General features: G+C 41.0%; 1 protein-coding gene across 4 annotated transcripts in view; it reads left to right on the plus strand.

Annotated features, from left to right (window-relative positions):
• The window catches only part of LYN (LYN proto-oncogene, Src family tyrosine kinase), a 58,172-nt gene that overhangs the window by 19,009 nt on the left and 16,023 nt on the right, over positions 1–23,140 (plus strand). For 3 of the 4 annotated variants that reach the window (XM_075023307.1, XM_075023310.1, XM_075023308.1), the window contains exons 2-10: positions 3,788–3,924; positions 5,157–5,205; positions 5,299–5,404; positions 5,755–5,853; positions 5,964–6,067; positions 8,913–9,062; positions 10,356–10,508; positions 17,421–17,603; positions 18,505–18,581. In XM_075023307.1, the coding sequence (XP_074879408.1) occupies positions 3,793–3,924; positions 5,157–5,205; positions 5,299–5,404; positions 5,755–5,853; positions 5,964–6,067; positions 8,913–9,062; positions 10,356–10,508; positions 17,421–17,603; positions 18,505–18,581 (1,053 nt within the window). In that variant the 5' untranslated portion in view covers positions 3,788–3,792. The remainder of the gene's footprint in view (positions 1–3,787; positions 3,925–5,156; positions 5,206–5,298; positions 5,405–5,754; positions 5,854–5,963; positions 6,068–8,912; positions 9,063–10,355; positions 10,509–17,420; positions 17,604–18,504; positions 18,582–23,140) is intronic. The other variant, XM_075023309.1, reaches the window with a different exon arrangement.

Consider the following 23,140-nt stretch of genomic DNA (forward strand, 5'->3'; position numbering starts at 1 on the left):
TTTATGCATGAATGAACTTCCCCTCTTCAGATTTTCTTTATGACTACTGTATAAACTAAGAAAGATGTACACTGCATACACATTTTGTATTTCACAGCTTCTTTTTTGTATGGGTAATTTGCTAGGGTCGAACGTTTGTAAACTTAACTTTGATAATGATATAGCATTTTGTATTTTGAAATCCATTACAATGTGTGTTGATTGAAGTTCTCCCGTCAGTGCCTGCTGTTTATACTGGCCCTACGAATCCTTACTTTGATGCCGCTCTCAAAACCCTGGGAAAGACCCGGATCAGATTTCAGTAAAAATTTATAATACTGTGCTGGAAACAAGTACATCTGGTATCGCAGATGAACTGAGCAGTCACTGAGCAGAAGCTTTTGAAACCAAGACAGTTACATTTGCTTTGGGCATAGGGCTGATCTTATGGAATTTTAAATGTGCAGTCCAGAATCCAGTGCACACAGCTTTACAGAGGGCTAGCGCATACAGAAATATAAGATCTTCTGGCCTTTGAAGAGCTCAAAAATCTTTCGCTTCAGAGTATCAAAAGAACATGTGCTCATTGATCTAGTTTCTACTGCTTAAAAACTATTTTCCTACTTCGTTTATGTTTTGTCTCCATTGCCTGCCTATACTTGTTTAGAAATAACATAAGGTCAGAAAACTAAATGTCAAATTATATATCATATACTTAACTATATTGATATATATTAAGTGCTAAACACTCATTTTACGTTATTGCATATTTTTCATATGTTTCTTTTGCAAGATTTAAGAGGCTTGCTTTATAAAGAACCTAAAAGTCTCAGGATGGGTCTACATTAGCATTTTAGTTAGATTGGGATCCCACTCCTGAAGCAGTTGCCCCCACTTGCTAGGCTGTAGTTTGTGTTGTGGAGCAGAGTTGGAATGCAAGAATGGGACTGCTTCAGGAAGATGCAGTGCAGGGTTTACCTTTAGGTTAACCCTTGCTATGGTCTTGCTCCTACTGAATGTTTAGTCCTTGGGGCTATGCTGGAGCGAACAGGGGGCAACCCCCCCCCCCCCCCCCTTGAAGCAGTTATGGGCTTCAGCACACACTGTTGGGGCTATTTGCTAATGTAGACCTAGCTGAGTCCTTTGAGGACCACGGGCTTTCATCTCCATGAGGAAAAAACCAAAAACCAGTGCTTCATGATGAGGCTCAGGATCCTCTCTTTGTTTGGTGCCATCACCGGTGTTATCTCACATACTGTGTTTGTGTGATTTCACACGACATCGAGTAGACTTCTGTGGGATTATGGGGCACCTCCACATTGGCATTACTGATCCGTTGTTGTTACTGTCACGAACAAATGCTAACCTTGAGCTTGCCAGCACAACCTCACAGCAGGCTTAATTTACAGCTGTTCATGTGCTTTAAGCTGCAGAAAAAAATCTGAGTAAAAATGCTTTTCTCTGAGTTTACATCAGCACTGGGCAAGCTGCAGTCTCTAAAGATATCTTCAGCTTTTTTACAGCAATAGGGAAAGGGATTTTTGGCTGACAACTTAGATCAAATTACCTTATGTCCTCCACTTTAGCTGTTTGTTCTGTAGAAGCACAACCATTCAAGAGCAAAAAGGTTAGCATTTAGGTTGCTAAATACCTGATCTTGCAGATACAGCAGGTAATTAAACACTGGGCTTCCTGATGTCTAGGGTGAGTGTGCAAACTCCAGCCTGCCTGTGGGTGTACAGAAATTTCCTATGAACCATTAACTACAGAACAAGTCATCTATATATCCACAGTTATAAATGAATAAATAAGTAAAATTTTTAAAAAATTCTTCTCAGTATTTCAAAACAACTGGTACGTAACCCATGTAGAGCTGAGAATTTGGAAAAAATCTCCCAATGGGTGTTTTCACAAACTAAAATTAAAGATGTTTGCTTCTACGGGAAGATTTTGGCTGAAGGTGCCCCCCAGTGCATTTGAATGAGTATGGAAGCACTGAAATGTTGACACACAAGAAGAGGAAATTGTATTCTCTGCCTATGTGGGACGATGATGCCTGGTCAGTGCCTATTGATTTTCTGTATGATTTCTTTTATTTTTATTTCAAGAGAAGACAAGAAGGAGAGCAATGAGTTCTTATGCTGCTTTTAAATCAGTATCACAGTTCATTGCATCACTGCTGAGGTCTTACGGACACCAAAGATTTGTTGGCAATAGGTGACAGATAATTTGCAGAAATGGTAGGATAGGAGGTATCCTCCTCTCAGGTTTAGAAGAAAACGTTCAGCCTGTGGATAGGACAGTGCATCTGTCATTCTGTGTTGCTTCCTCAATGGCAGGGTGGAAGAATAAACAAAGGCAGTGTGGGAAGTTGAGACCTGCCACATGGGACTGCTTGTGGCCTTGGTTTATTGTTATAGTCAGTTAGGATTATGATTATCATCAGTATTATTATAAAAGTATAAGCCTTAATATGAACCCAGGCCAACATGGCTAATTTTCCTACCTACAGGGGTAGGGTGTGTAAGACACCATCCCATGGAAACGGTTGTGTCTGCAAGTGGATACCTCTACTACTTTAACTGTTTACTATGATGACCTTTTCTATCCTAGAGCCAAAGGTAAAAGTGAGATGTAGTAAAGGGTGTTTCAATCTACTTTAGCTTCTCCAGCTGTAGTTTAGTCAGTGCTGGTTAACTTGAGCCTGTATATGCACTGAGCTCTTATTTTAGGTTTTACATTGTTCTTCAAAGAACTGGCTTTAAAGATTAATTAGGGCAGTGGTGGGGGGAATGAGAGTGTGTGCCTGCAAGGGAAAATGTGACTGTGAACCTAGCATTAGAGCGCTGACCTGAAAGGAGGGAGAGAGGAAGGAAGGAGAGGTTTGAAAAGCGTTCATAGTGGATTCTTTGAAGAGTAAGTATAATTACTCTCCTCTGAGGGAGGAGTGTAGAGATAGTGTTGTATATATGCTTGCTGAAGTACTATGTAATTACATCATGGGATTAGCAGCCAGGTTCCAGTCATGTAGATGCTAACAGCTGTATCTCATCTGATTTAGCATGGATGCACATCCTTAGAGAAAGATTATCCCTCTAAATTGTATTGAAGAAGAAATACTTGTGTGGTGATTTGCCATCACTGATACACACATTGGCTATTTTAGACTGCTGTAACAGGCCTGTTTGAACAAGCAGATTTATTACTGAAGGTCACTGTAGCAGCGTATCTGCCATGGAGCTGGGACTGCACAAGTCATCAGCCTCATGTGAGGTGAGGATTTGAATCAAACAGAGCTCCCTGCTAGACTGGCATATGCAAAACAAAGTGGGGAGATACAGGCATTGCTAACTCCACCTGCAGTTCTCATCATTTGGATTGGAATTTTTTCCTACATCTTCCAAAGCAGCCTTTTCTCTAAAACATGCAGAAATAAGTTGTCACTACAGTTGTTATATTTTTCTTATATCTATTCTGCAGCTCACAGAAGTATCAAAAAGATGTAAGGGGTTTGGGGAGTTGCGGGCAGATTGGGAAGAAAAGATGATAAATCTGAAAATGTCGAAATGATAAATAATGTTTTGAAATATTTACTTCATCTGTGGATTGAGACAAGAAGTCATTTCTTTCCTTTGCAGCAGAAAAGAGCTTTCAGCATGTGTTCCTAACCTTCAGTTGTTCTCCCCATGAACTATTGTGTGTATGAAAAGGAAGCACTTTTTTTTGCTGCATAGCCCAGATGATTGCATGGGAAACAGCTTGGTTTATGGCATAATGTTTTTGTTTAATACCTTTTTTATTCCAACAGGAAATATGGGATGTATAAAATCAAAAAGGAAAGAGAATCTGCATGGAGATGGGCTAGATTTGAAGAATCAACCAGTACGTAAAACTGAACGAACTATTTATGTGAGGGATCCAACGTCCAATAAACAGCAAAGGCCAGTAAGTAGATAGTCTCAGGGGAGAATTCCAGTAGCAAGATCAAAGCATGACTGGCATAACTCGAATTTCAGTCCAAAGCACATGCATGAAGAAATTCAAATAATCATTAGTCCACAATTAGGCTTTTAGTGTTGTACAGTTCACCCTCAACGAATAAGTACTTAAAGAAAAAATAAAAATTGGCAGTTTGTTACTTTATTACTTTATGTTTGTCATAGTTTTCTGCATGAAAGCAGTAATCCTTGGCAATGCTTGATCTAGATATAGCTACCTCTGTAGAAGAATGCTAGGTGACTTTAGAAAACCTGAAGTTGTTTAGAACCGTTTTTAAAAGTATCAGCATTGGTTTTTTAATAGCTATGGGATCCAGGTGTTGATTATTCTATTTAAAAGGGCTGAAGTAGTCACAGGCAATTCTTTACCAGCTCTAGCCAACTTGCCTTTTACTCACTGAGGGCCACTACTCGACCTTGCACGAGGTGCGTAGGTAAGGACAAGAGGGGAGCGGAGGGTGCGGTGGTGAAGGGAGCAGCGCTGTGTTGCAGGAGGAACAAGCTAATGGCAGTTCCATGTGTGCTGCCTGGCACTGGACAGGAAGGGTGCTGGGAAGGGGAATCCCGTCGGGTACCAAGTGGGTTTGCTGTTTTGCAGATTGACCGGTACCTTTTGTCCCGTCCCCACCCTCTCTACTGTGCTGAGGAAACCGTATTTCCTGACTGCCCTTATTCAGGGGCCATGCTCTCTGCAGGTGTGAATGACACCCTTCTCTCCCCTCTCACCAGCTGACACAGTGGACTCGGCACGCTCTCAGTCAACGTACACACATCACAAACTATCTTTCTTTTTTTTTAATTACTCTTTTTTTTTTTCACAATGTTAGCAACGTAACCTGCTTGCAGTTCTTTAGCACGATAGCTACGTGTTGATAACGTTCCTTTTAAAGTGCCCTGCCTAAAGTCTTTTCAGCAGAAGTCACAAAGCTGTGAACTGCCTCCCTGCAGCTTGTGTCATACCTTCCCAAGGTCTGAGCTGCTCAGTTCAAAATCTAGTGGGGGCTTAATATATTTTTATGTTGTAATTTGCTTTTGAAGAATCGTGGGAAAAGATTGGAGCTTTTCCTTTTAATTTAAGACATACAAGATGATACCAAAGCAACTGAATAATATGTAATTGTAATGTAAGATTGTCACAAAGATCTAAAACTGCTTAATTAAAGACTTATTTTATTGTAGGCAAATCCAGAAGCACAGCTCTTACCAGGACAGAGGTTTGCCAGTGAAGGTACGTTTTCATAGGAATCTTACTGTGGTGTGCTATGCCCGCGTCAGCCTGGAAAATAATGCGAACATGCTTTTTGGCTTTCTACCTTTGTAGAAACAGAGGAGCATGGAGTTATTGTGGTAGCTCTGTATCCCTATGATGGCATTCATGAAGATGACTTGTCCTTCAAAAAAGGAGAAAAATTGAAAGTTATTGAGGAGTAAGTATGACCGTACTGATTGTGTTATAGTTTTTCTTTGGGCTCATCTAATTCCTTTTATAAGGTTTTGACATCTTACTCGTAACATGAGTGTATGAATGGTAAGAGAGCTCCCTTACATGTGAAAATACAAATGCACGTGGAGCTGCTGGTAGGACTTGGCAGCTGCCCTCAGTAACAGCGACCAAACACTGATCCGACAGAGCCAATGGCTTCTCGGGGGGCTTGAGTTCAAAGGAAAGATGCTGCTTCTCTCTCCAGCGTGGGCAAAGCTCTCAGCACAGTAGAACCCAACTAACACTTTATCATTTTCCTTTCCTGTGAATACTACTGTTGTTTCCGTTTTTCAGGCTGGGAGAATGGTGGAGAGCAAAATCTCTCACGACAAGGAAGGAAGGCTTCATTCCCAGCAACTACGTAGCAAAAGTGAACACCCTGGAAACAGAAGAGTAAGTTCTCCCAGGCTCTAAATACTGGCAAACTACTTCTTCACCCTGGTGGGGTATCCTTTGTGGGTGGGATATCCTTTGTGGTTCTAACTCTTTGAAATACTTTTCAGATGGTTCTTCAAAGACATAACCCGAAAAGATGCCGAAAGACAACTCCTGGCTCCTGGAAATAGTCCTGGAGCTTTCCTTATCAGAGAAAGTGAAACATTAAAAGGTAGGCTTTGGGGTGGGTTACTTTGGAATTGATGGTAGAGTTAAAAACATACAGTCTGTCTTCACAAAAATTGGCATCAAGTGGCACTGGGTGTGGAGTAGTTCCAGAGTGTCCTATTGTGTGAATTTTCTGCAGTTCTGTAGAAGTGAGAAGGATGAGAAAATCACCAGGAAAAGAGAGAAGAGAGTTACAGGTTAACACCCAAAGTTGAGATAGGGGGAAAAAAAAAGTGTGTGTGTGATTACACTGACAAGAAGCAGGAATGAATGAAGTGAGAGATCTTTTCTCTTGAATATTTTTCACTTACGATTCCTTTATTGAAGGACACTTTTCACTGTAAATAGTAGATGCTGCATTTTATAGTCTTCCATTATTGGGTCTTTACACATTACTACAAGTTTTAAAATGTAGTTGGTGCATAATGAGGGTTTACACTTCTGCACTGTAGTGTGACTTTTTTCAAAAAGCTTTTTGCTAAAGGTTTGTGCTGTAGACAGAGCTCTTTGTACTGAAAAGCTTAGTGAAGTCTCCAGATTCTTTGGCTGGGACTTTGAGAAGGGCATAGGAGGTTCTGCCCCAGCGTCTGGACTCTGACAGCAGCCTGACGGGATACACTCCAGCTGGGTATTCTAACACTGCATCCTCCAGAGGAAGACGCATGAATCCCTTCAGCAGATCGTATGTCTGTCCTCTCCACAGGGTAGCTTTTCTGGCCCTAACACTGCAGATTCTTAATTAGGTAGTTGTATGTAAAGGGCCCATATAATTGCTTCTGTGGTCTCAAATGAAGACTCCTAAAAGAAGTTCTCAAAGGCAGACTCCTAAATTCAACATAGGCTGCTGAGAGTAAGGCAAAGTACCCCCAAAATATTTCTTTCTATCCCCTCTGTCACTGGATCTGTGTGTGGGGAGAGAGGAAGGGGTGAAGTGGTTTCTTATCCTTTGAAAACAGACAACGAGAATTGTACTAGTAGAAGAACCGGGGAAGATTATGGAATGGTTTGTCTTGAGAGCACTCACATGGCAAGTCCAGGACAAGCAGGGGATCAGGCCCAGTCAGCATGGGTTTACGAAAGGCAGGTCCTGCTTGTCCAACCTGATCTCCTCCTATGACCAGGTGACCCGCCTAGTGGATGAGGGAAAGGCTGTGGATGTTATCTACCTGGACTTCAGCAAGGCCTTTGACACTGTCTCTCATGGCATACTCCTTGAGAAGCTGGTGTCTCATGGCTTGGACAAGTGCACTCTTCACTGGGTGAAAAACTGGCTGGATGGCCGAGCCCAGAGGGTTGTGGTGAATGGGGTGAAATCCAGTTGGTGGCGGGTCACAAGTGGTGTTCCCCAGGGCTCGGTGTTGGGCCCTGTTCTGTTTAATATCTTTGTTGATGATTTGGACGAGGGGATCGAGGGCACCCTCAGCAAGTTTGCAGACGACACCAAGTTGGGAGGGAGGGTCGATCTGCTTGAGGGTAGGGAGGCTCTACAGAGAGATCTGGACAGGCTGGATTGATGGGCCGAGGCCAATTGTATGAGGTTCAGCGAGGCCAAGTGCCGGGTCCTGCACTTGGGTCACACCAACCCCATGCAGCGCTACAGGCTTGGGGAAGAGTGGCTGGAAAGCTGCCTGGCGGAAAAAGACCTGTGGGTGCTGGTTGACAGCTGGCTGAATATGAGCCAGCAGTGTGCCCAGGTGGCCAAGAAGGCCAACAACATCCTGGCCTGTATCAGAAATAGTGTGGCCAGCAGGAGCAGGGAGGTGATCGTCCCCCTGTACTCAGCACTGGTGAGGCCGCACCTCGAGTGCTGTGTTCAGTTTTGGGCCCCTTACCACAGGAAAGACATTGAGGTGCTGGAGGGTGTCCAGAGAAGGGCAACCAAGTTGGTGAGGGGCCTGGAGCACAAGTCTTATGAGGAGCGGCTGAGGGAACTGGGGTTGTTTAGCCTGGAGAAAAGGAGGCTGAGGGGAGACCTTATTGCTCTCTTCAACTGCCTGAAAGGAGGTTGTAGTGAGGTGGGTGTTGGTCTCTTCTGTCAGGTGGCTGGAGACAGGACGAGAGGAAATGGCCTCAAGTTGAGGCAAGGGAGATTTAGGTTAGATATTAGGAAAAAAATTTTTGCTGAGAGGGTTGTCAGGCATTGGAACAGGCTGCCCAGGGAAGTGGTTGAGTCACCATCCCTGGAGATATTCAAAAAGCGAGTGGATGGGGTACTTCAGGACGTGGTTTAGTGAGCATGGTTAATGCTTGGACCTGATGATCTTGAAGGTCTTTTCCAACCTAAATGATTCTATGATTCTAAGAAGCGAAGAGCTCTGTAGTTACGGGCAGATGCTCTGCTGCTCCATCTTAAATTCCAGCTGAGGTGAGGCTCCCTAGGACTAACAGATCTGCTCTCCCTCCTGTATGCCTCAAGCCATCTCCAAACTATCCTTTTGCTAGCTGGCCCATGACATCCAGCGTGTTCCTTTTCCAAAATGCTGATCTCCAAATTTCAGCTTCTGCCTGAGGAATGTGACAGCCTTGGCCTGGCTTTCCCAGCCAGTTCCACTCAAGCTGGGGGGACTTTCTGCAGAAGTGGGTGTTGGACGTGGAGCTGCCTGGATTATGGAACTGCTGAGTTTGTTGAATAAGACTGAAAAAGAAAGTGTGACTGTAAGCATCTTGGTGATCAGTTCAGGGCTGGCTATTGGTTAACTTCCTCCTGCTGATTGCAAAATGCTTTTTGAGGAAATAAGGGAGTAAAAAGAAAAACAGACAAAAAGGTAATTTTGTTAGGCTCAACTGTATATGCGTGGACACTGTAGACTTTTGCTATCTGATAATGATCATTCTTTCTTTATTCACAGGCAGCTATTCCCTCTCCATAAGAGACTATGATCCACAGCATGGTGATGTTATTAAGCACTACAAAATTAGGAGTCTAGACAATGGAGGATTTTACATCTCTCCAAGAATAACTTTTCCCAACATCAATGATATGATCAAACATTATCAAAGTAAGTTAAATCAGTTAGTGAATTACTTAATAGAATACAGCCATTATTTCCTGTGAAGGAAAAGAAATGCTTTTTTGTTTTGTTTCAAACCTTTTCATCTTTTTTTTTTTTTTTTTTCTAAATAACCCAGGCATGCATGCTATCAAAGATAAAGTAAAACTGGTCAGAACCGAAGTAACATTGTTATCATAATCAGACCTAATGCTGCTTGCTCTGTGGCATACCATTGTGAAATAAATAATAGCTTTATAAAATAAGTCATCAAAGTTACAATGATGTGATGCTTTAGTAAGAATTGCCTGCATTGTAAATAAATTAATTCTGTATTTGAGAGTACATTTGTATTCACAATTAGCAGAAATATGTGCAGGCTTGTGAATGTCTTCTTGTATCTGGTGTTGAGTGTGGAATAATTTTTATTTTTCCTATAAATTTATTTATTTATTTATTAGTTGTCAATGGTGTTTTGAAGGAAGTAAAATTCCATTGACTTCAACGAAAGAAAGTTGCACCCACATAGAATGTATACATTTATTACTAAAAAGGGGGGGGGGGGCTGGGGGGGGGTAAGGTCAAGTTTCTACCTATGTTTTAGCTACAAAAGTGACTTCATTCTGCATAATCTCCTGGTGGATATCTCAAAATTATGGATTTTTTTAGTCTTGTAAGTGGGAAGACAGAGAGGACGAAATATGTAGAACAGAAAATCACACAGTGATTTTTCAAAGCCACACTGAGGACTTGGCCATGAGATGTACTCTGAGTTGTTAGACATGTGTGGTAATTCTTTGGCACAGCTGGAAAACCTGAGAATTATTTGACATATGTATTAAAATTAGAGCTGGTCAGTGTCTGGAGGAAAAATAATGGTGACCTGCTTATGCTTGCATGCACATGTGTCTGAAACCATGCTGCAAGAAAATTTAATGACAAATTCAGAATACAGGTCCCCAGCCTGACTCCAGTGTGTATCTTCATCAACATACTGTCAGTAATCAGATCTTCTATTGCATTATTTGATACAAATTGTACTAAAACCCCTTAATAATCTGATGATAACCAGAAGCATGTGACATTTTATTAGATTTGTCTCTTAATACCAAATTTCAGTTCAGAGGCTCTTAAAGTTATGTGAAAGCACCAGAAAGGTTACATTTTAATCAAAGCATCTGATTATTTTGGACATTATTTTGAGTTGGTTAGTGCTGACTTGCAGTTAAGTAATGTTTGTCTCAAGTCATGAGGCACAGAAGTGTAACGGATTTTGTATTTTGTTTTTCCTTTAAAAAACAGAGCAATCAGATGGCTTATGCAGAAGGTTGGAAAAAGCGTGTATTAGTCCCAAGCCTCAAAAACCATGGGATAAAGATGCATGGGAAATTCCACGGGAATCGATTAAATTAGTAAAGAAACTTGGAGCTGGTCAGTTTGGAGAAGTCTGGATGGGTAAGTTTATTCCTTTGAAACAAATATTTAAATCTGCTGAAAGAAGTGTCATTTCAGAGTCATTCAGAAAAACAGTGGACATGAGCCTGGTCCAATATACTTGTAAAACAGCAAAATCAGGCCCAGCATATACCTTCTTGTGAGGAGAGAGGGTTTGTGAGGGGGAAGATACCTGACAGAGATGTGGAACAAATCCTTTGGTGTCTTTTAAAAGAAAAAAATAGTGAGTAAGCACTGTAATTTAGAAGGGCAAAGACAGTAAGGGGTTTTTTGGTTGTGTTTTGTGAGGGAAGTAGAAGGTTATAGTAAGATGTGACTCCCGATTCTCAAAATTTGTGGGCCTCTCAGAACTTTGTTTCAAGTTCGAAAGTGGTAAAGAACATGATATGAAAAAAAATAATGTCTTTTAGTGAATTATGTATAGGGTTTTCACTGTCTCTTGGTAAAGAAGACGCTACAATGTAATGCATGGGACTGCCGCACTGGGTGAAAAAAGGGGACACTTAATCCAAGATTATTGTCTGCCAGCTTGCTGCTTAGAAAGTGCATGACTTATGTTGTAAGAAAATTAGAGATTGATCACCCCCTACCTTGAATTATCATGCAAGTCCCCAATAATGAAAGTGTCGTAAGACTTACAAGTTGTAAAAGTTAATATATACCTGGCAAAAAATGATAGCATTAATTATTGTAACCATAATTAGCTTTGTTTGCTTATAAACAATATTTTCCCAGCCTCAGTGACTTCCTGTGGCGAGGGGCTACAACCAGTATCTAATCATGGTCTATAAAAATTATTTAATCTTCTTGCTTTTGAAATGTTGCTTATTCAGACATCTGAGTATTCTTTTGTGTTCCATATTGCATGTTCTGCCTACTATTCATTACTTACACATTTGTTACCAGTTACCTTCTTATTTGAGGTGAGATATACCTTCCCCCCCAAGTCTTCATTAGGATGCTTCTTCAGGCCAAATCATTCTCTTAGCTCTTCCCAGAGTCTCCTTTTTGGATATTATATTTAAATAGTAATAAAATTGTTACGGTTATAATAATAATAGATCAGATGATGATTAAGCAAGATTCTATAAGCAGGGCATTTCTGAGCAACTTAAGTGCATCCTAAAGCTTACTAGAAGCCACTAAGCTATGAAGGGAGCTTGGATGACCCACGGGAGTGTGGCAGTATGACAGGAATGTCATTGCTTTGAAGAGATGCTTTCATTTAGAAAAGTAAAGCAGAGAGTGGTTCTTTTTGAGTGGCAAATTCCACACACACTACAGTGTCAATCAGAAAGCTCTAATCCAGTCATAGGTGCAATCTTTTGATATAAATCACGTAAAAATTGTAAGCAACACATCTGTATGATATAATACAGCCAAATTCAGCCTTTTATCTGCCTTCACGAGAAAAGGCTTAAGAAACGCTCTAGCTATGTTATACGTGAGTGACAATTTACATACTAGTTAAGACAAGTGTCGGCCATTGTGGAGTTTTTTCTAATAAAGCAGGGCAAGAAATGTTTAACTGACACTGAAACGCTACGAAAGACTTTGCGGTAGAAGGTAATCACCTGCTTGAAAATGTAGATCATTTTGGGAAGTGGTTACTGCTGCACACGCGCACACAAAGGCATAAAACTTTAAAAGGGTGTTTCTGGGTCAAGATGTTTCCTCTTGTTTGTGTCATTATTTTAACATCTAAATTGGGCCTAACCTCTGCATCTGAATTGCTGCACTGTGAGAAAAATTAATCTACTGTGAAAGCGATGGCTGTTTCCTCTTCTCTGCTTCCTTTCTGAAGTGAGAGAAGTTGATTTGCATGGCTCAGGTCCTCTCAGATAAGGAGCGTGGTTAATCTTAGAACCAAGGAAGTTCAAGCTGGAAAAGATGTATTAGGTCACCTGTGTGGTGCAGGGTATCAACAAACACTGTGTATTGTAATGATCAACCAGGGACATCAGGAGTTATGTAGAGGTTCTGAGAAATAACCTAGTTGTTATGCTCTCCTGTTTAGAGAGCTAGTTGTTACACTTTCTCCTCATATAGAACATTATTTTTCAGCCATAGTGTGAATTAGAGAGAAATATTGTCCCATGGTTTAATTACTAAATAAATTTCTTCTTGATAAAGGGTACTTAGAATTGTGATTTCCGAGGGAACAGTGTCCTGTTCAGAGGAACTGGGCTCCACAGTAAAGAGAGATACAGAGCTACGGGAGAGAGGCCAGCATAGGCCCACAGAGATGATGAAGAGACTGGAGCATCTCTCCTGAGACTGAGAGAGCTGGGACCATTCAGCCTGGAGAAGAGCAGGCTCGGGGGGATCTCATCAATGTATGTAAATACCTGAAGGGAGGGCACAAAGAGGATGGAGCCAGGCTCTTCTCAGTGGTGCCCAGTGACAGCACCAGAGGCAACAGGCACAAACTGAAACCTGGGAGGTTCCCTCTGGACATCAGGAAACACTGTGTGTGGGTGACCGAGCACTGGCACAGGTTGCCCACAGAGGCAGTGGAGTCTCCATCCTCGGAGATATTCAAAAGCTGTCTGGACATGGTCCTGGGCAGCTGGCTCTAGGTGGCCCGGCTTGAGCAGAGGGGTTGGACCAGATGTCCTGCAGAGGTCCCTTCCAACCTCAGCCGTTCTGTGATTCTGTGATATATGGGAAGATAGAGATAACACTGTTACTGCAATGTGAATATATGCCAGCATATCTTTTATAGTCTTTTCTTTTTAGTTTGTGCCTAAGTACTCTTTGGGCTTCCAAGTTGACATCTTCCTCTTGCACATTTTGGAGGGAGTTAGCTTATGTTATGGGAGGACTAAGAAAACCCTAGGGACAAAAAGCAGATCCCAGTATCCCCCAAGCACTCAGCTGTGCTCCAGTGTGACCAGTGCAGAGAATCTTTGTCACTTACGAAGTGGGCAGGTGAATCTCCTCCAACTCTGAAGGGTTTCTTTTACACAGAGAAAACTTGCTATAAAGGGCCATCAATTTCCCAGTTTTCTCTATCACTGCAAGTGCATTTAATTTCTTTCTTCATTACAGCTATGTGTTTTATACATTTTACAAAGACTTTCTGGTTTTAGGCTACAAAGTTAGTGTTTATGTGTGTGTTTCGGGCACCAGGTGTGTGGACATGATAGATGAAAACAGCACGGCAGAGTTGTGTTCACATTTTATGCACTGCACCATGGAAGCGGTTAGAAAGCTGCAGCCTGTGCTTTCTGCCTTCACGTTTAACGGGCTGTATGGAGATGAGCTAGAGATGGAGCTACTGTTGCATTCCTCTGTTCTTCAGCTGAGAGATGGCTGTAGTTGGTGAAGGAGGAGTGATGTGCTGACATGCAATAGGGTGAGAGAAGCCGCTGTTCCTCGGTTTCTTCCCCAGTACCTCCTGCAATCATAATGGCCTCAGACATTATCTGGCTTCTAACAGTGTCATACCTCCGTAGCTCAAAGAAGTTGTTCCCGGTATAAGCTTGCAGGGAATTACTGCGAAAGCAGAGGAAGGAGAAAGCTGGATCTTGCAGGCTTGTTCACAAAGTTGTTCATCTTCAGTCCTGGAGATCTGGCCAGAAACAGTAAGCTCAACCTCATTATTGTCTGTTATAAATTCGTATCACAGCTTGGCCTGGTTAAGCCCATGCAAGAATCTGGGGGCAACCTGGCTGTCCAAGATACTCCTCTGTCAAAATAATCATAATCAACTCCAAAATAAATACCTGAAACACTAACCATTTTGGGGGGAATCTATTCTAACATGTAGGGAACATCATGGCGCTCTAAGACATCCTCACATTCCTCAGACTTGCATACTATTGCTTGTATCACATTTAATTTTTAACAGACGTCTAAACTGTGGAGAGATTTGCTTCCTGCCATGAGGTGACAGGGGTTTTGACCATGGAGTTCAGTGCATCTGGGCAGCTGCTTTAGTGATGTTGATGAACCAGAGTAGCACTGCAAAAGTAGGGTCTATGTTTTATGCATTTTTATTCGTAGTGTGCACTGATATGATGTGAACCATAATGCTCTGTGGTATTAATAATCCATGAAGAGAATTCTCAAGCAGGGCTAAGAAAAAAGTTAACAAGCCAAATGGAGCCATTATAGTGTATTTTATTAATGAGACAAACATTAATTTTGCTTGCATCTCATGTGTAAAAGATTCTCTCATTTGGTAACCCCCAAATTAGAGTATAAGTAATATGCATTTTGGATGTGTATTTTCTTATGCAGCTGTTAGAAAAATCAGAGTAAATCATACCACAGAAATACTGTTATTAAAATAAAAGGCATCTAAAATGAACCGAGAAAACTTGCTGGTACATCCCATCAGTATCAGAAATGGATTTTTACAGTACATACATGAGCTGAATGTTAGTTACAAAGAATCCAAATTTTATGTCAGGTGTTCTAGATGTAAGCAAGAATTTCATTGCTTACCTATCTTTTTGAATTCATGTTCAGGCAGCAAACTGACCATATGTTCATTCATATCATATGGCAAGGAATACCATGACACAGCAAGCGCTGGGTTTACACCTGGAGCCAGGTTCAGTTCAGCCAAGGCAGATGTTAGCCAAGGCTTCAGAGCCCCAGGTACTGTACAAAGTGGGGGTGATGCAGTGCTGTAGCCACCCCTTCCCACAGCTCCCTGTGCATCACTGGAATGCTTCTGTGATGCAGATTGAGCATTACATTTGCTGTCACTATATGAAGTGCTTTGAGGTCACTAATTTTCCCTCCACCTGCACAAAGGCTGCAGTTTCTTACCTGTACAGTGAAAATGTGCCTACAAAGCAGACGATCTTTATGGAAACTACCACAGAGTTTCTCATAGTAATGATAAGTGACCTGGCATGAGGACTAGGACTTTGTTAAACTGGGTTGGTACAGATGCATACTAAAAAGATGCTACCTGCTCTAGATCTGATGTGGTCCTCAGCCCAAATCAAACTAACGCTGGTTTTGGTGGTAATGGGTGGGCAAGAGAGGTGACAAATTCCAGTTTTGCTAAACTATCAAGGGTCCGTTTTTTACAGTTGGCATTGTGTATGATCATAGAGTTCATGACCACCTTTCCTCAGTGTTTTGGTATCCCATCCTTCCCGACACCTGATGAAATATATGAACGTGAGAGATCAGGATCAATTATCTCTAGTGCTCTCATCAGCTACTTTGCTTTGTGTGTTACCACCAGAGGGTCAGGGTACACTGTTTTCCTGCAGAAAACCTCAGTATGGGTGAGGTGTTGTTAGTAACACAAACTGTCTGTAAGGAGAAATGTAGTTTGGTGGATCTCTTTAGTGAATGTAAAATACTGTTACAGAGTTAAAATGTTAAATGTGTTGGTCACAATTGCTTCACAGAAATAATGATAATTAGTATGTTCAGTAGAGTAGTCAACAAGTTGGGAATGATACTAGTGCTCTGCTAGTGGCAGAATAGTAGAAACAATACAAATAAGCTTTCTTCTTCTTAAGCAGAGAGAGAAGTATTTAACATCTGTTTTTCTGATGGATATAAATTGTATACCTAAGCTTTAACAGCAGAATTTGACCTGTAGTTGTCATTTCTTATTATTAGATCATCCAGAGGCATATCGTTGTTATGCTTTGACCTGACCGTGGTTGGAAAAATATATTTAATAATCACGGAGGTGAATAATTTGTAATAGACATAGTGGCTTTCCTCAGGTGATGATCCTTCTTTAAGAAACGTGATGGAAGACCCAGTGGTTAGAGCAATCACTTAAGATCTGGAAATTAGTTCCTTGCTTTGCCACTGATTTCCTATGTTAAGATGATAAATATAAGTATAAGGAAATTGTGGACTCCAGTTTAGAAGTGTATCCATTGTGGTAATACTCGCTGGATTGTTGCTGAATAAGGAAATGAGGCTATTTCATTGAGTCATGAAAGTTTACCTCTTCCGAGAAATTTTGCGATGTTGAAATGGGTATGGTGGGGGACGAAAGGCTGGGGTTTGATATTACCGAAGCATTCTGTAAATGTGAAATGTTAGGGAGAGGTTGTATTTATATCCCTCTCTCTCTCTCTCTGTGCCTTCTTTTCTTTTTCAAATTAGATGACTTCACAAGATAAACTTTAGGAGCAGTACTTGCTGCTCTATTGTTTTTTTAATGCTATTTTAACATTTATTTAATGTTTGGAAAACATTAAAGCAGAAAATAATTCTGTACTTTTCTCTTTACTTTGCTTTTGATACAATTAGAATATTACATTAGAAGGTTTGATAAACAGAAAAATGAAACAACCACAGTCTATTCCACTCTTGGCATGGGCTACGTGGTAAGAGGTTATCATGTTTGAAATCTTGTTCTGAACACTGCAGGATTGCAGTCCTGGCAGCATATCTTTGTTGGTCATGAGAACGCTCATTCAACTGCACTTTCCCGTAATGCTCTGTTTTGAGCACTGAGGGTTACAGAAGGGATTATAAGCATGAGACTAGCATGCATAAAATGGCTATAATCATGGCATTTAAAAATGCTCCAGAATCTTGCAAGCAATCCATGGACTCTATTAGGTTCTGAGACAGTTTACATAGACATTCATTAAAACATTTCTTGACTGTTTAAACATTTTATGGGCTACTTGTAAATGAAAACTTGGTATGAAGATAATTTGCTTTCTTTAATTTCTTTTTTCAGATAAATTATTTCTAAAAATAGGGAATGGATTATTTTTCACTGCAATGTTGTATCAGTTGCAAAATAAAAAAGAATTCTAGCATAAATATTTGTGCTACATCTGGCATTTGCTCTCAGGCTCTTAGCTATCACTGGAATCCAACCTCACCTGCTTTACAAATTCCTACTAGTCAGGGTGCTGTGCAGCGCAGAGTGACTTCAAGTGCACTGATTGTATTCCCACCTTTTAGGTTACTATCATAACAGTACGAAAGTGGCTGTGAAGACTCTGAAGCCTGGAACGATGTCTGTGCAAGCCTTTCTGGAGGAAGCCAACCTCATGAAAACACTTCAGCATGATAAGCTCGTTAGGCTTTATGCTGTAGTAACCAAAGAAGAACCTATTTATATTATAACAGAATTCATGGCAAAAGGTGAGAACACCATTGGATCTGCAAAGCAGTGTTTTAGGAAACTCTTCTGCTTCTCCTAAATTAGTGACCTTTCTTTAAAAAGGAAGGAATAAAAAATGAAAGCTTGGGATTTTAGCGTTATTCTTTTGAATGCTCTGATATAAAGTGAAGGAGCACCTATCCTAGAGGAGGGCTGAGGTTTTAATTTTATGATTCTTTGCTTCATTTGTGAAATAAACTTTTTACAGTTTTCTTAAATATAGCATCTTTAATTTTCAGATGTAGAACATAACCCCCAAATAGCTCTGGTTCCTTTGGGCTCCCTGCCGAACTTTTGTGTCTGGTGTCATAGCAAGGCAATTAAAACAAACCTTAGAATTTGCCTTATGTGGCCCTTGAATTGATAAATATGTGTGTAACAAGGTGTGTGATGAGTGGTCCTGCAAGGATCACTGCACTACTAGAAAAGGACAACCTTTATTAGAGCATTACTATACAAAGTAAGTGAGGCGTCTTTCTCAGATTGTCTTGGGTGGTATTTTTAATTAGTTTGTTCTGTTTTCAAGGAATTCTGCTGGTAACTTCATAAACAAGTGTTGAGCCACTTATTCTTTATGACTTGGAAACGATTAATATGTGTGATTCTCCTAGACAGCTTTCCTGATAGCCGGCAGACTAGGGTACTTAACCAAACTCAACACCACTGAACTGGTGTGATGGGAGTTTTCTACACCCATGAAAATTGCAAAGCTTTGATACCTGACATATTGTACATGTAAAGAGACCGGCTTACTGTAGTCAACTTGAAAATACATCAAAACACTTCACTGCAAAAATTTTGTGATCCAGAAAATTGAGGACCTGGTGTGACCTTTATTTTGGTAATAAGCTGCACTGACTTAATCTTTCTTTGTTGTCACAGGAAGCTTGCTGGATTTTCTGAAGAGTGATGAAGGAAGTAAATTGTTGCTTCCAAAGCTAATTGACTTCTCTGCTCAGGTAAATTTTAAGAAATATGCTCAAAATTAAGGGGATTTATTTCTCTCTGAGTCCAAAACTCATGCTGGGCAACTTTATCCTAATTTTTTTTTTTTTTTTTCATTAAAAAGGAATTTAATTTTCAAATAAGTTTTGGTCTGAGTAAGTAAGGTTACTTGAAAGGAGGGAATAGGTAAAAGATGTTTCAAAGGGAATATGTGAAGTTAGGCTTAGCTTTTAGATGCTGCTGGTGACCTGCTTGGATGGCAGTGGTACCCTGCTTGGATGGCAGTGGTACGCAGCCGCTTACCTTCATGGAAAAGCTGTTTTCACTTTGAGCAGCTGTGAGTTGAAAGTGTAAGTACAAGTTTATGAGTTTGTGCTTATGAAATTCCTTCAGTGTTAATAAACATCTCATTTTTACTTCTTAAGTTAGGTCCATTTGTCAAACTTCTCTGTTAACCTCAACAGACTACTGTTGGTTTCAAATTCTTATGTAAATTACAGTGAAATAAATTAAATCCAATCAAATGATGTTTCAGGTACTAGTATCTGATTGATGAACCGTGATGATTGTTTCAAAAGTATTATACAAGCTATGCCATGTCATAAACAAAAACTGTACAGAGACACCCCAGGGTGATCTGTGTGTAAAAGCCTGAATCAAAGGTGCCTGGACCCCAGTGTTTCGCCTCGGACAGTTACCAGCATTAGATGTCCAGGGAGGCATGTAAGAAAATAGAGTAAGAACAGCACTTCTGCAAGTTGTAGTTCATGTTACTACTAGGTAATGAAGGCATTTCTGGTAGGTTATTGTTTCACCAACCTTTTGGTCTTTTTATTCTGCATTAGAGTTTACAGACTGTTGTACCCTATTACACTGACTTGTTACAATTCATGAGGAAAGATGAGAAAACTTTAAAAAGAAGTAATAAAACGTTAGGGATTTATAAAAAAAATCACTATAAGATTATTATATAACTGTTTTATGTAAGTATTGCTATATAAATAAATATAAGATTAGGTATTGGGGAACATTTCTTTACCAAGAGGGTGGTTAAACACTGGAACAGGCTTCCTAGAGAGGTGGTAGATGCCCCAAGCCTGGCAGTGTTCAAGAGGCATTTGGACAATACCCTTAATAACATGATTTAGCTTCTGGTTAGAGCGGCCTGAAGCGGTCAAGCAGTTCAACTAGATGGTCGTTGGAGGTCCTTTCCAACTGCAACTATTCTATTCAATGGTATGTTATATATCACATATTGTTACATAGATGTTCAACATATTAAATACAGATTTTTTTTAACACAGATTCAATGCAGGAACTGTTTTTGCTATAATTGTTGGTTCAGTGTAGCTATAGGCTTTCTAAGTTTTCTGAACTCTTTGGGTAACTTGTCCTTGAGAATTTAGTGGGGCAAAAGCTTTATAGATGTGGAAAACCTACTGGATCCAAGGTCATGGTCTGGAGAGGTCAATAACAGTGGGCAGAAAAAAAAATGTAGCTTCGAAAATAGTGTGTAAAATTCAAGGGAGAGAAGAACATCTGTGAGCAGTGATATGAAAAGAGACCCAGGATGTGGAGAGGAAAGCACATGTCGTTTTATAGCAGGCCTTTTTATTGGAGTTAGGGATGTTGTGTTCATTTTAAATGAATAAAGTGTTTTCAGAAATTTAAGGCTTAAAAAGCTTAATGAACTAGAGAGCAACTCTAACTGTGTACAACTTGGGTAAATCACTTCCAAGATGACAGGGCTCAGCAATTGTCATTTACAAAGCTTGAAGGTTGAGTCACTTGAAACGGACATCACTTGTCACCCCGATCTGACAGCAACCTCTCAGAGCCAGTTCCTGTCCTTGGCCTCAGAGGCCAGGACCTTGTGCAGCACAGGTGGTACGAGAAGTCCCTCTCGTCACGTAGGATGTAGACTACCAGCAGAAATTCCTGAGAGCGAGATGTGCATTGGGTTGCAGAGTGATCTTAAAGGGGTGTTCAGGAAGGCCTCTCTGAGGATTTCTAACTGCAGCTCAAACAAAACTTTGGAACAGAGACACCGGGATTTTTCTTACAGGAAGAGTTTGTGGGGTTTTTGACCACATTTGTAAAGAGCCCTTAATGCCACTGGGTAATAACAAGACTGTGCGGTAGAGACTTACAGGCTGTGTGTGGTTCTCAGACCAGAGATTTCCCTCTGACCACCACAGATGTTCCACTGGTCTTCTCTAATTATGACAGTCTGAATGTTAATTGATGGGTCTTCAGGGCAAAAGACAGACAAAAAATATTTTCAAACTCTGTTAGCCTACTGCTAAGGTAATGGTAATTTTACTGCAGACCTATGGATCACACTTTTCCAAAACGTAGGCTGTATACAAAAGGAGGACATAAAATGTGTCTAGTATTTTTTGGTATGACTCTGGTTTGTACAAATGGAACCCTAATTTATTCTTACAGCAGTGATACTAACCTCTCTGTACAGCCTAAGGGGAATGAAATTTGGAGAGCTATGTTAAGAAAGAAAAAAAAAATGGTTAAAATAAAAAAAAAGCATGGAAGGAAGTTCATGGTGAACTACTTAAATAAGATCAAGCATATTTTTTTGCCTCAGTGGACACACACTTGAGCTCTTCATGGCTGTCTAATCACACCACTCTGGCAAGGCAGTTTACCAGACTATCCCAGCTTCTCAGAAAGACTGAAAACACAAGAAATGAGGATTGGCTTACTTTTCCTCTCATACATCTGTGATGTTGCACAAGGCTGACGTGCTCCCAACCATGCTACACAGCTGCCTTGCTCACATCCACATGTCTGCACACAAGGTATCTGTTGCAACAAAAATTGCTGAAAGAACCCGATCCACTGCCGAAGGGTATGTTACCGATGGACTTGCATGGCAGCAGGAGGAAAATGGGCAAGAAGTGGTCCCACTTAGTATGTTTTCTTTTTATCCAGAGGAATGGCCTTTGCCACCTTACAATGGCCTTGTCAGATAAGGAGGGACTGGGAATGGGAGGAAGGGGGGGGGGGATATAGCCTCTGTAATTATCAGATAGCTGAAGAATGTAGTGCAGGTAGTTGAACATAAACCCCCAGCTGAAGCCAATTTTCCAAGTGGTGTTGAAGAGCACTGCACGCTGGTGTTTCCATTGCCAGACTGCTGTCAGTGCTCCACTCCCTGACTTCATAACACCTTTGGCTTGAATAGTCTTGAAAGAAATCTGCATTTACAAGGGGTGAAACATTCTGATTTTGCAAAAAGAAAAGTAAGGACTGCTCCCCCAGGTGAAATAAACACCTTTTAAAAAGATAGCATTTTTCAAGCAAGTAATGAAATATACTCCTACTCTGCTATACTGATTTTGCTGCTTTGTTAGCTTAACATCCACACTCACTGATTGCCATTTTTGACAGCAATAGCTGAGTACTGGGGACAGGTTTTTTTTGTAGGGCCTGTAGTGATAGGACAAGGGGTAAGTTTTAAACTAAAAGAGGGTAGATTCAGGCTAGATAGAAAGAAGAAATGTTTTACGATGAGGGTGATGAAGCATTGGAACAGGTTGCCCAGAGAGGTGGTAGATGCCCCATCCCTGGGAACATTCAAGGTCAGGTTGGATGGGGCTCTGAGAAACCTAATCTAGTTGAAGACCTTCCTGCTCATTGCAGGGGAGTTGGACTAGATGACCTTGAAAGGTCCGTCCCAACCCAAACCATTCTATGATTCTGTGATTCTACACTTACTACTTTAGTGACTACTTTAGTGGACAGCTGTGGATTCAAGATTTTTATAGGGGTTTTTTGCTGTACTAACAATCACAGTTTACAAAATTAGGCTTGTGGAAAACATGGCAAGAAAATGCTTGCTAGGAAGGTGGTCCGGCTCGGTTTCTAAAGCAATCTGCCCTCTGAAAGAGCTGAAGTTTCTCTTTTGTGTTTTAATTAATGCGTATGAGTAGGGGCTGGAGAAATCTAGTGTCAGCTATGCCCCAGCAAAGTTGATTTTGGCCACAGGAGATGAATGCTAGAAGTCTCTGAAAGGAGAGTGTTTTAAAGGGAGCTGAGTTTTGCAAATGTCTCTTCAAGCACATACTACCTGCTTTAGTAGAGAGCAGAGCTGTGGCATGTCCTGTAGAAGTCTGCAGAATTGTCAGTATGTCGGACGTGACAGAAACAGCCAGGAACACAGAGAAGGCAAAATCTGATCCCACTTCCCTGCCTGCGTGGCTACTGCTGGTGTGTGTGTCAGCAGCACAGCAACCTCATCGGCTGGTCTCGCAGCTGCTGTGCGTCTGGCAGGCATTAGCTGAAACAACTGACAAGCGGTTCCCCTTCTTGGGGCTTCTGCTTGTCCGCCCAGGGAACCCAAAGGTTCTCTTAGCTGTTGGTTCCCAGTTACGAGTTGGAGTGTAAACGAATTTCACTGTTTTATCCATGAGCTACACTGCCAAATCTTGCTAATGCCAAAACTGTCCACGTGCGGACTGCCTGCCTTTCCCTTGGTCACCCACAAGCAACAGCCTGGCTCCTTCGGCAATAAAGCGAGCAGCAAACTGGGTTTTACTAGTTGGTTTTTGTCTTG

Source organism: Buteo buteo, chromosome 3, assembly GCF_964188355.1.
Source record: "Buteo buteo chromosome 3, bButBut1.hap1.1, whole genome shotgun sequence".
Taxonomy (NCBI): Eukaryota; Metazoa; Chordata; class Aves; order Accipitriformes; family Accipitridae; genus Buteo; species Buteo buteo.